At 27.8% G+C, this 18,481-nt stretch overlaps 1 protein-coding gene across 2 annotated transcripts in view; it reads left to right on the forward strand.

The window, feature by feature from the left end:
- ABCC9 (ATP binding cassette subfamily C member 9) overlaps positions 1-18,481 on the forward strand; it is a gene marked incomplete in the record, with an annotated part of 749,052 nt that overhangs the window by 371,441 nt on the left and 359,130 nt on the right. For both annotated transcript variants that reach the window (XM_053719116.1, XM_053719117.1), the window contains 1 exon segment: positions 1,035-1,136. In XM_053719116.1, the coding sequence (XP_053575091.1) occupies positions 1,035-1,136 (102 nt within the window).

An 18,481-nucleotide genomic window follows, 5' to 3' on the forward strand; every position in this document is an offset into this window, starting at 1 on the left:
TGTGCCATTCTAATCCCCCGCGCTCCGGCTGCCCACTTAAAAACTCATTTTTTTGTGAGCTAGCGGTTTGAACTGTTCTACAATTCAATCAAATAAAGTCCATCTAAAATATTGCTTCAATGCCGGACCTTATTTTAAAAACATGTATTGTTTATATCTCAATGGAAAAGAGGCCTCTAAAAGCGAATGTTTCCTCTTCTACACCTAGTTGAGACTGCCAAAAAGATATACACTTTATCAGCAGTTTCTAACAGTGTTTTACCTTTTAGCGCGTTCATTGGAAACCGGTGTTATTTTGTGCTTTTCAGCTTCTATTATTTTCCATGCGGTGCATATTTTTTTGGGGCTGCTGGTAATGGTGTAAAACGGTCAATAAGAAAAATGTTTTCCGAAAGCATTTATTTGCTTTTTGTGCGCAAAATCATTTACAGCTCATTGGATACAAGACCTTAGCCCATTACATAACTTACATAAGGACTAGTTATACACATGAGCTGTACTCACGGTAACTATGTATTTAACAATGTAACACAGAGCTGTTACTGTCACAAATAATGGTAAAACTGCTGTAAATTAAGAACCATTCTCGGTGATGGTTTTGTCTTTATTTTCTGTGTTGTGATTTCCGGTATTTGTCTTGTGACTGACTACATTATTTATCTGTGTTTACCCATAACTGTACTAAATAAAATACTATTAAAGGGAGAGGAAACCTCACATTTTTCTTTCATGATCAGATAGAACTTTCAATTTTTTTAAAAAAAAACTTTCCAATTTACTTCTATTAGCTAATTTGCTTTGTTCTCTTGGTATTTATTAAAAAAAATAAAAAAAATACAGCTTACTGAGTTGTTCAGCTAGCTCCCAGTTGTGCATTGCTGCTCTTTCAACAAAGAATATCAAGAGAATGAAGCAAATTTGATAACAGAAGTAAAATGGAAAATTGTTTAAAATGTTATGCTCTATCTAAATCATGAAAGGAAAAAACAAAGGATTTCATGTCCCTTTAAATGTTTTTTTTTGTTTTTTTTCAGCAAAAACAGAAATTCCGTAGCTTACGCTGGTCAGAAGCCGTGGCTGCTAAATGCAACAGTAGAAGAGAACATAACATTCGGTAGCCCCTTCATCAAGCAAAGGTAGAGTATATAACAGCCCCTGGGTTATAAATAGAGTATTAAAGGGAAAGTAAATCCTAGCGTTTTACAAACGCTAGGATTTACTATTGAAACAAATAAAGGGCACTTTCATTCATGAAGTATCAGATATTTCATGTAGAAAGCTTCTTTATTTGATTCAATCGATCGCCGCTCTTAGCTCCTACAGCAGCGCATGGCTAAACAATTTTTTGGCTAAGAGGTGACGTTTTCACCTCTTAGCCAATAGCCGTGCGGTAAATCCTGCTTGGCGCCCATGGGAGCCGGATTTACCGCACGGCCATTGGCTAAGAGGTGAAAATGTCACCTCTTAGCCAAATTTTTTTTTAGCCGTGGGCTGCTGTAGGAGCTAAGAGCGGCGATCGATTAAATCAAATAAAGGAGCTTTCTACATGAAGCATCTTATACTTCATGAAAGTGCCCTTTATTTGTTTCAATAGTAAATCCTAGCGGTTGTAAAATGCTAGAATTAACTTTCACTTTAAAAAGAGAACTGTTATTTGTTACTATACAAAGATATAGATATCAGACCTGATGTTGTGCTGTTATAAAGTATTATTGTTACTATTCATTAGATATCAGACCTGATGTTGTGCTGTTATAAATAAAGTATTATTGTTACTATATTGTTACTATACATTAGATATCAGCCTGATGTTGTGCTGTTATAAATAAAGTATTATTGTTACTATACATTAGATATCAGTCTGATGTTGTGCTGTTATAAAGTATTATTGTTACTATACATTAGATATCAGACTGATGTTGTACTGTTATAAAGTATTATTGTTACTATTCATTAGATATCAGACCTGATGTTGTGCTTTTATAAAGTATTATTGTTACTATACATTAGATATCAGACTGATGTTGTGCTGCTATAAATAAAGTATTATTGTTACTATATATTAGATATCAGCCTGATGTTGTGCTGTTATAAATAAAGTATTATTGTTACTATATTGTTACTATACATAAGATATCAGCCTGATGTTGTGCTGTTATAAATAAAGTATTATTGTTACTATACATTAGATATCAGTCTGATGTTGTGCTGTTATAAATAAAGTATTATTGTTACTATAGATTAGATATCAGCCTGATGTTGTGCTGTTATAAATAAAGTATTATTGTAACTATACATTAGATATCAGCCTGATGTTGTGCTGTTATAAATAAAGTACTATTGTTACTATACATTAGATATCAGTCTGATGTTGTGCTGTTATAAATAAAGTATTATTGTTACTATAGAATAGATATCAGCCTGATGTTGTGCTGTTATAAATAAAGTATTATTGTTACTATAGATTAGATATCAGCCTGATGTTGTGCTGTTATAAATAAAGTATTATTGTTACTATACATTAGATATCAGCCTGATGTTGTGCTGTTATAAATAAAGTATTATTGTTACTATATTGTTACTATACATAAGATATCAGCCTGATGTTGTGCTGTTATAAATAAAGTATTATTGTTACTATACATTAGATATCAGTCTGAGGTTGTGCTGTTATAAATAAAGTATTATTGTTACTATAGATTAGATATCAGCCTGATGTTGTGCTGTTATAAATAAAGTATTATTGTTACTATACATTAGATATCAGTTTGATCTTGTGCTGTTATAAAAAAAGTATTATTGTTACTTTACATTAGAAATCAGTCTGATGTTGTGCTGTTATAAAAAAGTATTATTGTTACTATAGATTAGATATCAGCCTGATGTTGTGCTGTTAAAAATAAAGTATTATTGTTACTATACATTAGATATCAGTTTGATCTTGTGCTGTTATAAATAAAGTATTATTGTTACTATAGATTAGATATCAGCCTGATATTGTGCTGTTATAAATAAAGTATTATTGTTACTATACATTAGATATCAGTCTGATGTTGTGCTGTTATAAATAAAGTATTATTGTTACTATAGATTAGATATCAGCCTGATATTGTGCTGTTATAAATAAAGTATTATTGTTACTATACATTAGATATCAGTCTGATGTTGTGCTGTTATAAATAAAGTATTGTTGTTACTATACATTAGATATCAGTCTGATGTTGTGCTGTTATAAATAAAGTATTATTTGTTACTATACATTAGATATCAGACCTGATGTTGTGCTGTTATAAAGTATTATTTGTTACTATACATTAGATATCAGACCTGATGTTGTGCTGTTATAAATAAAGTATTATTGTTACTATAGATTAGATATCAGCCTGATGTTGTGCTGTTATAAATAAAGTATTATTGTTACTATACATTAGATATCAGCCTGATGTTGTGCTGTTATAAATAAAGTATTATTGTTACTATATTGTTACTATACATAAGATATCAGCCTGATGTTGTGCTGTTATAAATAATGTATTATTGTTACTATAGATTAGATATCAGCCTGATGTTGTGCTGTTATAAATAAAGTATTATTGTTACTATACATTAGATATCAGCATGATGTTGTGCTGTAATAAATAAAGTATTATTGTTACTATACATTAGATATCAGTCTGATGTTGTGCTGTTATAAATAAAGTATTATTGTTACTATAGATTAGATATCAGCCTGATGTTGTGCTGTTATAAATAAAGTATTATTGTTACTATACATTAGATATCAGTCTGATGTTGTGCTGTTATAAATAAAGTATTATTGTTACTATACATTAGATATCAGTCTGATGTTGTGCTGTTATAAATAAAGTATTATTTGTTACTATACATTAGATATCAGACCTGATGTTGTGCTGTTATAAAGTATTATTTGTTACTATACATTAGATATCAGACCTGATGTTGTGCTGTTATAAAGTATTATTTGTTACTATACATTAGATATCAGACCTGATGTTGTGCTGTTATAAATAAAGTATTATTGTTACTATATTGTTACTATACATAAGATATCAGCCTGATGTTGTGCTGTTATAAATAAAGTATTATTGTTACTATAGATTAGATATCAGCCTGATGTGGTGCTGTTATAAATAAAGTATTATTGTTACTATACATTAGATATCAGCCTGATGTTGTGCTGTTATAAATAAAGTATTATTGTTACTATACATTAGATATCAGTCTGATGTTGTGCTGTTATAAATAAAGTATTATTGTTACTATAGATTAGATATCAGTCTGATGTTGTGCTGTTATAAATAAAGTATTATTGTTACTATAGATTATATATCAGCCTGATGTTGTGCTGTTATAAATAAAGTATTATTGTTACTATATTGTTACTATACATAAGATATCAGCCTGATGTTGTGCTGTTATAAATAAAGTATTATTGTTACTATACATTAGATATCAGTCTGATGTTGTGCTGTTATAAATAAAGTATTATTGTTACTATAGATTAGATATCAGCCTGATGTTGTGCTGTTATAAATAAAGTATTATTGTTACTATACATTAGATATCAGCCTGATGTTGTGCTGTTATAAATAAAGTATTATTGTTACTATACATTAGATATCAGTCTGATGTTGTGCTGTTATAAATAAAGTATTATTGTTACTATACATTAGATATCAGCCTGAAGGTGTGCTGTTATAAATAAAGTATTATTGTTACTATACATTAGATATTAGTCTGATGTTGTGCTGCTATAAATAAAGTATTATTGTTACTATACATTAGATATCAGTCTGATGTTGTGCTGTTATAAATAAAGTATTATTTGTTACTATACATTAGATATCAGACCTGATGTTGTGCTGTTATAAAGTATTATTTGTTACTATACATTAGATATCAGACCTGATGTTGTGCTGTTATAAATAAAGTATTATTGTTACTATAGATTAGATATCAGCCTGATGTTGTGCTGTTATAAATAAAGTACTATTGTTACTATACATTAGATATCAGCCTGATGTTGTGCTGTTATAAATAAAGTATTATTGTTACTATACATTAGATATCAGTCTGATGTTGTGCTGTTATAAATAAAGTATTATTGCTACTATAGATTAGATATCAGCCTGATGTTGTGCTGTTATAAATAATGTATTATTGTTACTATAGATTAGATATCAGCCTGATGTTGTGCTGTTATAAATAAAGTATTATTGTTACTATACATTAGATATCAGCATGATGTTGTGCTGTTATAAATAAAGTATTATTGTTACTATAGATTAGATATCAGCCTGATGTTGTGCTGTTATAAATAAAGTATTATTGTTACTATACATTAGATATCAGCCTGATGTTGTGCTGTTATAAATAAAGTATTATTGTTACTATACATTAGATATCAGTCTGATGTTGTGCTGTTATAAATAAAGTATTATTGTTACTATACATTAGATATCAGTCTGATGTTGTGCTGTTATAAATAAAGTATTATTTGTTACTATACATTAGATATCAGACCTGATGTTGTGCTGTTATAAAGTATTATTTGTTACTATACATTAGATATCAGACCTGATGTTGTGCTGTTATAAATAAAGTATTATTTGTTACTATACATTAGATATCAGACCTGATGTTATGCTGTTATAAATAAAGTATTATTTGTTACTATACATTAGATATCCGACCTGATGTTGTGCTGTTATAAAGTATTATTGTTACTATACATTAGATATCAGACTTGAGGTTGTGCTGTTATAAAGTATTATTGTTACTATACATTAGATATCAGCCTGATGTTGTGCTGTTATAAATAAAGTATTATTGTTACTATAGATTAGATATCAGCCTGATGTTGTGCTGTTATAAATAAAGTATTATTGTTACTATACATTAGATATCAGCCTGATGTTGTGCTGTTATAAATAAAGTATTATTGTTACTATACATTAGATATCAGTCTGATGTTGTGCTGTTATAAATAAAGTATTATTGTTACTATAGATTAGATAGCAGACCTGATGTTGAGCTGTTATAAATAAAGTATTATTGTCACTATAGATTAGATATCAGTCTGATGTTGTGCTGTTATAAATAAAGTATTATTGTTACTATAGATTAGATATCAGCCTGATGTTGTGCTGTTATAAAGTATTATTGTTACTATAGATTAGATATCAGTCTGATGTTGTGCTGTTATAAATAAAGTATTATTGTTACTATAGATTAGATATCAGCCTGATGTTGTGCTGTTATAAATAAAGTATTATTGTTACTATAGATTAGATATCAGCCTGATGTTGTGCTGTTATAAATAAAGTATTATTGTTACTATATTGTTACTATAGATTAGATATCAGCCTGATGTTGTGCTGTTATAAATAAAGTATTATTGTTACTATACATTAGATATCAGTCTGATGTTGTGCTGTTATAAATAAAGTATTATTGTTACTATAGATTAGATATCAGCCTGATATTGTGCTGTTATAAATAAAGTTTTATTGTTACTATAGATTAGATATCAGCCTGATGTTGTGCTGTTATAAATAAAGTATTATTGTTAATATACATTAGATATCAGTCTGATGTTGTGCTGTTATAAATAAAGTATTATTGTTACTATACATTAGATATCAGTCTGATTTTGTGCTGTTATAAATAAAGTATTATTGTTACTATACATTAGATATCAGTCTGATGTTGTGCTGTTATAAATAAAGTATTATTGTTACTATATTGTTACTATACATAAGATATCAGCCTGATGTTGTGCTGTTATAAATAATGTATTATTGTTACTATAGATTAGATATCAGCCTGATGTTGTGCTGTTATAAATAAAGTATTATTGTTACTATACATTAGATATCAGCATGATGTTGTGCTGTAATAAATAAAGTATTATTGTTACTATACATTAGATATAAGTCTGATGTTGTGCTGTTATAAATAAAGTATTATTGTTACTATACATTAGATATCAGTCTGATGTTGTGCTGTTATAAATAAAGTATTATTGTTACTATATTGTTACTATACATAAGATATCAGCCTGATGTTGTGCTGTTATAAATAATGTATTATTGTTACTATAGATTAGATATCAGCCTGATGTTGTGCTGTTATAAATAAAGTATTATTGTTACTATACATTAGATATCAGCATGATGTTGTGCTGTAATAAATAAAGTATTATTGTTACTATACATTAGATATCAGTCTGATGTTGTGTTGTTATAAATAAAGTATTATTGTTACTATAGATTAGATATCAGCCTGATGTTGTGCTGTTATAAATAAAGTATTATTGTTACTATACATTAGATATCAGTCTGATGTTGTGCTGTTATAAATAAAGTATTATTGTTACTATACATTAGATATCAGTCTGATGTTGTGCTGTTATAAATAAAGTATTATTTGTTACTATACATTAGATATCAGACCTGATGTTGTGCTGTTATAAAGTATTATTTGTTACTATACATTAGATATCAGACCTGATGTTGTGCTGTTATAAATAAAGTATTATTGTTACTATACATTAGATATCAGTCTGATGTTGTGCTGTTATAAATAAAGTATTATTGTTACTATAGATTAGATATCAGCCTGATGTTGTGCTGTTATAAAGTATTATTGTTACTATACATTAGATATCAGACTGATGTTGTGCTGTTATAAATAAAGTATTATTGTTACTATAGATTAGTTATCAGTCTGATGTTGTGCTGTTATAAATAAAGTATTATTGTTACTATAGATTAGATATCAGCCTGATGTTGTGCTGTTATAAATAAAGTATTATTGTTACTATAGATTAGATATCAGCCTGATGTTGTGCTGTTATAAATAAAGTATTATTGTTACTATATTGTTACTATAGATTAGATATCAGCCTGATGTTGTGCTGTTATAAATAAAGTATTATTGTTACTATACATTAGATATCAGTCTGATGTTGTGCTGTTATAAATAAAGTATTATTGTTACTATACATTAGATATCAGTCTGATGTTGTGCTGTTATAAATAAAGTATTATTGTTACTATAGATTAGATATCAGCCTGATGTTGTGCTGTTATAAATAAAGTATTATTGTTACTATACATTAGATATCAGCCTGATGTTGTGCTGTTATAAATAAAGAATTATTGTTACTATACATTAGATATCAGTCTGATGTTGTGCTGTTATAAATAAAGTATTATTGTTACTATAGATTAGATATCAGCCTGATGTTGTGCTGTTATAAATAAAGTATTATTGTTACTATACATTAGATATCAGTCTGATGTTGTTCTGTTATAAATAAAGTATTATTGTTACTATACATTAGATATCAGCCTGATGTTGTGCTGTTATAAATAAAGAATTATTGTTACTATACATTAGATATCAGTCTGATGTTGTGCTGTTATAAATAAAGTATTATTGTTACTATAGATTAGATATCAGACCTGATGTTGTGCTGTTATAAAGTATTATTTGTTACTATACATTAGATATCAGACCTGATGTTGTGCTGTTATAAAGTATTATTTGTTACTATACATTAGATATCAGACCTGATGTTGTGCTGTTATAAATAAAGTATTATTGTTACTATATTGTTACTATACATAAGATATCAGCCTGATGTTGTGCTGTTATAAATAAAGTATTATTGTTACTATAGATTAGATATCAGCCTGATGTGGTGCTGTTATAAATAAAGTATTATTGTTACTATACATTAGATATCAGCCTGATGTTGTGCTGTTATAAATAAAGTATTATTGTTACTATACATTAGATATCAGTCTGATGTTGTGCTGTTATAAATAAAGTATTATTGTTACTATAGATTAGATATCAGTCTGATGTTGTGCTGTTATAAATAAAGTATTATTGTTACTATAGATTATATATCAGCCTGATGTTGTGCTGTTATAAATAAAGTATTATTGTTACTATATTGTTACTATACATAAGATATCAGCCTGATGTTGTGCTGTTATAAATAAAGTATTATTGTTACTATACATTAGATATCAGTCTGATGTTGTGCTGTTATAAATAAAGTATTATTGTTACTATAGATTAGATATCAGCCTGATGTTGTGCTGTTATAAATAAAGTATTATTGTTACTATACATTAGATATCAGCCTGATGTTGTGCTGTTATAAATAAAGTATTATTGTTACTATACATTAGATATCAGTCTGATGTTGTGCTGTTATAAATAAAGTATTATTGTTACTATACATTAGATATCAGCCTGAAGGTGTGCTGTTATAAATAAAGTATTATTGTTACTATACATTAGATATTAGTCTGATGTTGTGCTGCTATAAATAAAGTATTATTGTTACTATACATTAGATATCAGTCTGATGTTGTGCTGTTATAAATAAAGTATTATTTGTTACTATACATTAGATATCAGACCTGATGTTGTGCTGTTATAAAGTATTATTTGTTACTATACATTAGATATCAGACCTGATGTTGTGCTGTTATAAATAAAGTATTATTGTTACTATAGATTAGATATCAGCCTGATGTTGTGCTGTTATAAATAAAGTACTATTGTTACTATACATTAGATATCAGCCTGATGTTGTGCTGTTATAAATAAAGTATTATTGTTACTATACATTAGATATCAGTCTGATGTTGTGCTGTTATAAATAAAGTATTATTGCTACTATAGATTAGATATCAGCCTGATGTTGTGCTGTTATAAATAATGTATTATTGTTACTATAGATTAGATATCAGCCTGATGTTGTGCTGTTATAAATAAAGTATTATTGTTACTATACATTAGATATCAGCATGATGTTGTGCTGTTATAAATAAAGTATTATTGTTACTATAGATTAGATATCAGCCTGATGTTGTGCTGTTATAAATAAAGTATTATTGTTACTATACATTAGATATCAGCCTGATGTTGTGCTGTTATAAATAAAGTATTATTGTTACTATACATTAGATATCAGTCTGATGTTGTGCTGTTATAAATAAAGTATTATTGTTACTATACATTAGATATCAGTCTGATGTTGTGCTGTTATAAATAAAGTATTATTTGTTACTATACATTAGATATCAGACCTGATGTTGTGCTGTTATAAAGTATTATTTGTTACTATACATTAGATATCAGACCTGATGTTGTGCTGTTATAAATAAAGTATTATTTGTTACTATACATTAGATATCAGACCTGATGTTATGCTGTTATAAATAAAGTATTATTTGTTACTATACATTAGATATCCGACCTGATGTTGTGCTGTTATAAAGTATTATTGTTACTATACATTAGATATCAGACTTGAGGTTGTGCTGTTATAAAGTATTATTGTTACTATACATTAGATATCAGCCTGATGTTGTGCTGTTATAAATAAAGTATTATTGTTACTATAGATTAGATATCAGCCTGATGTTGTGCTGTTATAAATAAAGTATTATTGTTACTATACATTAGATATCAGCCTGATGTTGTGCTGTTATAAATAAAGTATTATTGTTACTATACATTAGATATCAGTCTGATGTTGTGCTGTTATAAATAAAGTATTATTGTTACTATAGATTAGATAGCAGACCTGATGTTGAGCTGTTATAAATAAAGTATTATTGTCACTATAGATTAGATATCAGTCTGATGTTGTGCTGTTATAAATAAAGTATTATTGTTACTATAGATTAGATATCAGCCTGATGTTGTGCTGTTATAAAGTATTATTGTTACTATAGATTAGATATCAGTCTGATGTTGTGCTGTTATAAATAAAGTATTATTGTTACTATAGATTAGATATCAGCCTGATGTTGTGCTGTTATAAATAAAGTATTATTGTTACTATAGATTAGATATCAGCCTGATGTTGTGCTGTTATAAATAAAGTATTATTGTTACTATATTGTTACTATAGATTAGATATCAGCCTGATGTTGTGCTGTTATAAATAAAGTATTATTGTTACTATACATTAGATATCAGTCTGATGTTGTGCTGTTATAAATAAAGTATTATTGTTACTATAGATTAGATATCAGCCTGATATTGTGCTGTTATAAATAAAGTTTTATTGTTACTATAGATTAGATATCAGCCTGATGTTGTGCTGTTATAAATAAAGTATTATTGTTAATATACATTAGATATCAGTCTGATGTTGTGCTGTTATAAATAAAGTATTATTGTTACTATACATTAGATATCAGTCTGATTTTGTGCTGTTATAAATAAAGTATTATTGTTACTATACATTAGATATCAGTCTGATGTTGTGCTGTTATAAATAAAGTATTATTGTTACTATATTGTTACTATACATAAGATATCAGCCTGATGTTGTGCTGTTATAAATAATGTATTATTGTTACTATAGATTAGATATCAGCCTGATGTTGTGCTGTTATAAATAAAGTATTATTGTTACTATACATTAGATATCAGCATGATGTTGTGCTGTAATAAATAAAGTATTATTGTTACTATACATTAGATATAAGTCTGATGTTGTGCTGTTATAAATAAAGTATTATTGTTACTATACATTAGATATCAGTCTGATGTTGTGCTGTTATAAATAAAGTATTATTGTTACTATATTGTTACTATACATAAGATATCAGCCTGATGTTGTGCTGTTATAAATAATGTATTATTGTTACTATAGATTAGATATCAGCCTGATGTTGTGCTGTTATAAATAAAGTATTATTGTTACTATACATTAGATATCAGCATGATGTTGTGCTGTAATAAATAAAGTATTATTGTTACTATACATTAGATATCAGTCTGATGTTGTGTTGTTATAAATAAAGTATTATTGTTACTATAGATTAGATATCAGCCTGATGTTGTGCTGTTATAAATAAAGTATTATTGTTACTATACATTAGATATCAGTCTGATGTTGTGCTGTTATAAATAAAGTATTATTGTTACTATACATTAGATATCAGTCTGATGTTGTGCTGTTATAAATAAAGTATTATTTGTTACTATACATTAGATATCAGACCTGATGTTGTGCTGTTATAAAGTATTATTTGTTACTATACATTAGATATCAGACCTGATGTTGTGCTGTTATAAATAAAGTATTATTGTTACTATACATTAGATATCAGTCTGATGTTGTGCTGTTATAAATAAAGTATTATTGTTACTATAGATTAGATATCAGCCTGATGTTGTGCTGTTATAAAGTATTATTGTTACTATACATTAGATATCAGACTGATGTTGTGCTGTTATAAATAAAGTATTATTGTTACTATAGATTAGTTATCAGTCTGATGTTGTGCTGTTATAAATAAAGTATTATTGTTACTATAGATTAGATATCAGCCTGATGTTGTGCTGTTATAAATAAAGTATTATTGTTACTATAGATTAGATATCAGCCTGATGTTGTGCTGTTATAAATAAAGTATTATTGTTACTATATTGTTACTATAGATTAGATATCAGCCTGATGTTGTGCTGTTATAAATAAAGTATTATTGTTACTATACATTAGATATCAGTCTGATGTTGTGCTGTTATAAATAAAGTATTATTGTTACTATACATTAGATATCAGTCTGATGTTGTGCTGTTATAAATAAAGTATTATTGTTACTATAGATTAGATATCAGCCTGATGTTGTGCTGTTATAAATAAAGTATTATTGTTACTATACATTAGATATCAGCCTGATGTTGTGCTGTTATAAATAAAGAATTATTGTTACTATACATTAGATATCAGTCTGATGTTGTGCTGTTATAAATAAAGTATTATTGTTACTATAGATTAGATATCAGCCTGATGTTGTGCTGTTATAAATAAAGTATTATTGTTACTATACATTAGATATCAGTCTGATGTTGTTCTGTTATAAATAAAGTATTATTGTTACTATACATTAGATATCAGTCTGATGTTGTGCTGTTATAAAGTATTATTTGTTATTATACATTAGATATCAGACCTGATGTTGTGCTGTTATAAAGTATTATTTGTTACTATACATTAGATATCAGACCTGATGTTGTGCTGTTATAAATAAAGTATTACTGTTACTATATTGTTACTATACATAAGATATCAGCCTGATGTTGTGCTGTTATAAATAAAGTATTATTGTTACTATAGATTAGATATCAGCCTGATGTTGTGCTGTTATAAATAAAGTATTATTGCTACTATACATTAGATATCAGCCTGATGTTGTGCTGTTATAAATAAAGTATTATTGTTACTATACATTAGATATCAGTCTGATGTTGTGCTGTTATAAATAAAGTATTATTGTTACTATACATTAGATATCAGTCTGATGTTGTGCTGTTATAAAGTATTATTTGTTACTATACATTTGATATCAGACCTGATGTTGTGCTGTTATAAAGTATTATTTGTTACTATACATTAGATATCAGACCTGATGTTGTGCTGTTATAAATAAAGTATTATTGTTACTATACATTAGATATCAGACCTGAGGTTGTGCTGTTATAAAGTATTATTTTTACTATACATTAGATATCAGACCTGAGGTTGTGCTGTTATAAAGTATTATTGTTACTATACATTAGATATCAGCCTGATGTTGTGCTGTTATAAATAAAGTATTATTGTTACTATAGATTAGATATCAGCCTGATGTTGTGCTGTTATAAATAAAGTATTATTGTTACTATACATTAGATATCAGCCTGATGTTGTGCTGTTATAAATAAAGTATTATTGTTACTATACATTAGATATCAGTCTGATGTTGTGCTGTTATAAATAAAGTATTATTGTTACTATAGATTAGATATCAGCCTGATGTTGTGCTGTTATAAATAAAGTATTATTGTTACTATATTGTTACTATAGATTAGATATCAGCCTGATGTTGTGCTGTTATAAATAAAGTATTATTGTTACTATACATTAGATATCAGTCTGATGTTGTGCTGTTATAAATAAAGTATTATTGTTACTATATTGTTACTATAGATTAGATATCAGCCTGATGTTGTGCTGTTATAAATAAAGTATTATTGTTACTATAGATTAGATATCAGCCTGATGTTGTGCTGTTATAAATAAAGTATTATTGTTACTATACATTAGATATCAGCCTGATGTTGTGCTGTTATAAATAAAGTATTATTGTTACTATAGATTAGATATCAGCCTGATGTTGTGCTGTTATAAATAAAGTATTATTGTTACTATACATTAGATATCAGTCTGATGTTGTGCTGTTATAAATAAAGTATAATTGTTACTATAGATTAGATATCAGTCTGATGTTGTGCTGTTATAAATAAAGTATTATTGTTACTATAGATTAGATATCAGCCTGATGTTGTGCTGTTATAACTAAAGTATTATTGTTACTATAGATTAGATATCAGCCTGATGTTGTGCTGTTATAAATAAAGTATTATTGTTACTATATTGTTACTATAGATTAGATATCAGCCTGATGTTGTGCTGTTATAAATAAAGTATTATTGTTACTATACATTAGATATCAGTCTGATGTTGTGCTTTTATAAATAAAGTATTATTGTTACTATACATTAGATATCAGTCTGATGTTGTGCTGTTATAAATAAAGTATTATTGTTACTATAGATTAGATATCAGCCTGATGTTGTGCTGTTATAAATAAAGTATTATTGTTACTATACATTAGATATCAGCCTGATGTTGTGCTGTTATAAATAAAGTATTATTGTTACTATATTGTTACTATACATTAGATATCAGCCTGATGTTGTGCTGTTATAAATAAAGTATTATTGTTACTATACTTTAGATATCAGCCTGATGTTGTGCTGTTATAAATAAAGTATTATTGTTACTATATTGTTACTATAGATTAGATATCAGCCTGATGTTGTGCTGTTATAAATAAAGTATTATTGTTACTATACATTAGATATCAGTCTGATGTTGTGCTGTTATAAATAAAGTATTATTTGTTACTATACATTCAATATCAGACCTGATGTTGTGCTGTTATAAATAAAGTATTATTGTTACTATACATTAGATATCAGTCTGATGTTGTGCTGTTATAAATAAAGTATTATTGTTACTATAGATTAGATATCAGCCTGATGGTGTGCTGTTATAAAGTATTATTGTTACTATACATTAGATATCAGTCTGATGTTGTGCTGTTATAAATAAAGTATTATTTGTTACTATACATTAGATATCAGACCTGATGTTGTGCTGTTATAAATAAAGTATTATTTGTTACTATACATTAGATATCAGACCTGATGTTGTGCTGTTATAAAGTATTATTTGTTACTATACATTAGATATCAGACCTGATGTTGTGCTGTTATAAAGTATTATTGTTACTATACATTAGATATCAGTCTGATGTTGTGCTGTTATAAATAAAGTATTATTGTTACTATAGATTAGATATCAGCCTGATGGTGTGCTGTTATAAAGTATTATTGTTACTATACATTAGATATCAGTCTGATGTTGTGCTGTTATAAATAAAGTATTATTTGTTACTATACATCAGATATCAGACCTGATGTTGTGCTGTTATAAATAAAGTATTATTTGTTACTATACATTAGATATCAGACCTGATGTTGTGCTGTTATAAAGTATTATTTGTTACTATACATTAGATATCAGACCTGATGTTGTGCTGTTATAAATAAAGTATTATTGTTACTATAGATTAGATATCAGACCTGATGTTGTGCTGTTATAAATAAAGTATTATTGTTACTATAGATTAGATATCAGCCTGATGTTGTGCTGTTATAAATAAAGTATTATTGTTACTATACATTAGATATCAGCCTGATGTTGTGCTGTTATAAAGTATTATTTGTTACTATACATTAGATATCAGACCTGAGGTTGTGCTGTTATAAAGTATTATTGTTTCTATACATTAGATATCAGACCTGAGGTTGTGCTGTTATAAAGTATTATTGTTACTATGCAATAGATATCAGTCTGATGTTGTGCTGTTATAAAAAAAGTATTATTGTTAATATATATTATATATCAGCCTGATGTTGTGCTGTTATAAATAAAGTATTATTGTTACAATACATTAGATATCAGACCTGATGTTGTGCTGTTATAAAGTATTATTGTTACTATACATTAGATATCAGTCTGATGTTGTGCTGTTATACATAAAGTATTATTGTTATTATATATTAGATATCAGCCTGATGTTGTGCTGTTATAAATAAAGTATTATTGTTACAATACATTAGATATCAGACCTGATGTTGTGCTGTTATAAAGTATTATTGTTACTATACATTAGATATCAGTCTGATGTTGTACTGTTATAAAGTATTATTGTTACTATGCATTAGATATCAGACCTGATGTTGTACTGTTATATAGTAACAATAATACTTTATTTATAACAGTACAACATCAGGTCTGATATCTAATGCATAGTAACAATAATACTTTATAACAGCACAACATCAGACTGATATCTAATGTATAGTAACAATAATACTTTATAACAGTACAACATCAGGTCTGATATCTAATGTATTGTAACAATAATACTTTATTTATAACAGCACAACATCAGGCTGATATCTAATATATAATAACAATAATACTTTATTTATAACAGCACAACATCAGACTGATATCTAATGTATAGTAACAATATAGTAACAATAATACTTTATTTATAACAGCACAACATCAGACTGATATCTAATGTATAGTAACAATAATACTTTATTTATAACAGCACAACATCAGGTCTGATATCTAATGTATAGTAACAATAATACTTTATTTATAACAGCACAACATCAGTCTGATATCTAATGTATAGTAACAATAATACTTTATTTATAACAGCACAACATCAGACTGATATCTAATGTATAGTAACAATAATACTTTATTTATAACAGCACAACATCAGGCTGATATCTAATATATAGTAACAATAATACTTTATTTATAACAGCACAACATCAGTCTGATATTTAATATATAGTAACAATAATACTTTATTTATAACAGCACAACATCAGTCTGATATTTAATATATAGTAACAATAATACTTTATTTATATTAGATATCAGACTGATGTTGTGCTGTTATAAATAAAGTATTATTGTTACTATACATTAGATATCGGCCTGATGTTGGGAAATTTATTTAGTATATAATGTGCAGTAACTCCCCTTCAGATACCTGCAGTGTAACCTAGGTATCAATATGTCAGCACCATGATTAGCGGGAGGTGCAGGATTTGTATTTAGTGCTTAATGTGCAGTAATTCTTCACATTTATGAAGTGTAACCTAGGTACCAGTATGTCATCACCATGATTAGCAGGAGATTCATTGTATGTATTTAGTGTTTAATGTGCAGTAATTTTCCTTCACATATATGTAGTGTAACCTAGGTACCAATACGTCAGCACCATGATTAGCAGGATGTGCATGAAATTTATTTAGTGTATAATGTGCAGTAACTCTCCTTCAGATACCTGCAGTGTAACCTAGGTACCAATATGTCAGCACCATGATTAGCAGGAGGTGCATGAGATGTATTTAGTTTATAATGTGCAGTAACTCTCCTTCACTTACCTGCAGTGTAACCTAGGTACCAATATGTCAGCACCATGATTAGCAGGAGGTACATGAGATGTATTTAGTGTATAATGTGCAGTAACTCTCCTTCACATACCTGCAGTGTAACCTAGGTACCAATATGTCAGCACCATGATTAGCAGGAGGTACATGAGATGTATTTAGTATATAATGTGCAGTAGCTCTATATCACATACCTGCAGTGTAACCTAGGTACCAATATGCATGAGATGTATTTAGCATATAATGTGCAGTAACTCTACTTCATATACCTGCAGTGTAACCTAGGTACCAACATGTCAGCACCATGATTAGCAGGAGATGTATTTAGTGTATAATGTGCTGTAACTCTCCTTCACTTACATGCAGTGTAACCTAGGTACCAATATGTCAGCACCATGATTAGCAGGAGGTGCATGAGATGTATTTAGTGTATAATGTGCTGTAACTCTCCTTCACTTACATGCAGTGTAACCTAGGTACCAATGTGTCAGCACTATGATTAGCAGGAGGTGCATGAGATGTATTTAGTCTATAATGTGCTGTAACTCTCCTTCATATACCTGCAGTGTAACCTAGGTACCAATATGTCAGCACCATGATTAGCAGGAGGTGCATGAGATGTATTTAGTGTATAATGTGCTGTAACTCTCCTTTACATACCTGCAGTGTAAGTAATGAAATGATATGTACAGCGCCAATAAAGGCTAAGGGATAAATATAAACACTAAAAAATGAGGTGTTGGACTGCCAGGGCTAAAATAATAATTTAATACAAATGATAGAATGGTAATTTAATACAAATGATGGATAAAAACAATAGTAT

This window comes from Bombina bombina, chromosome 6 (assembly GCF_027579735.1).
Source record: "Bombina bombina isolate aBomBom1 chromosome 6, aBomBom1.pri, whole genome shotgun sequence".
NCBI classification, from domain to species: domain Eukaryota; kingdom Metazoa; phylum Chordata; class Amphibia; order Anura; family Bombinatoridae; genus Bombina; species Bombina bombina.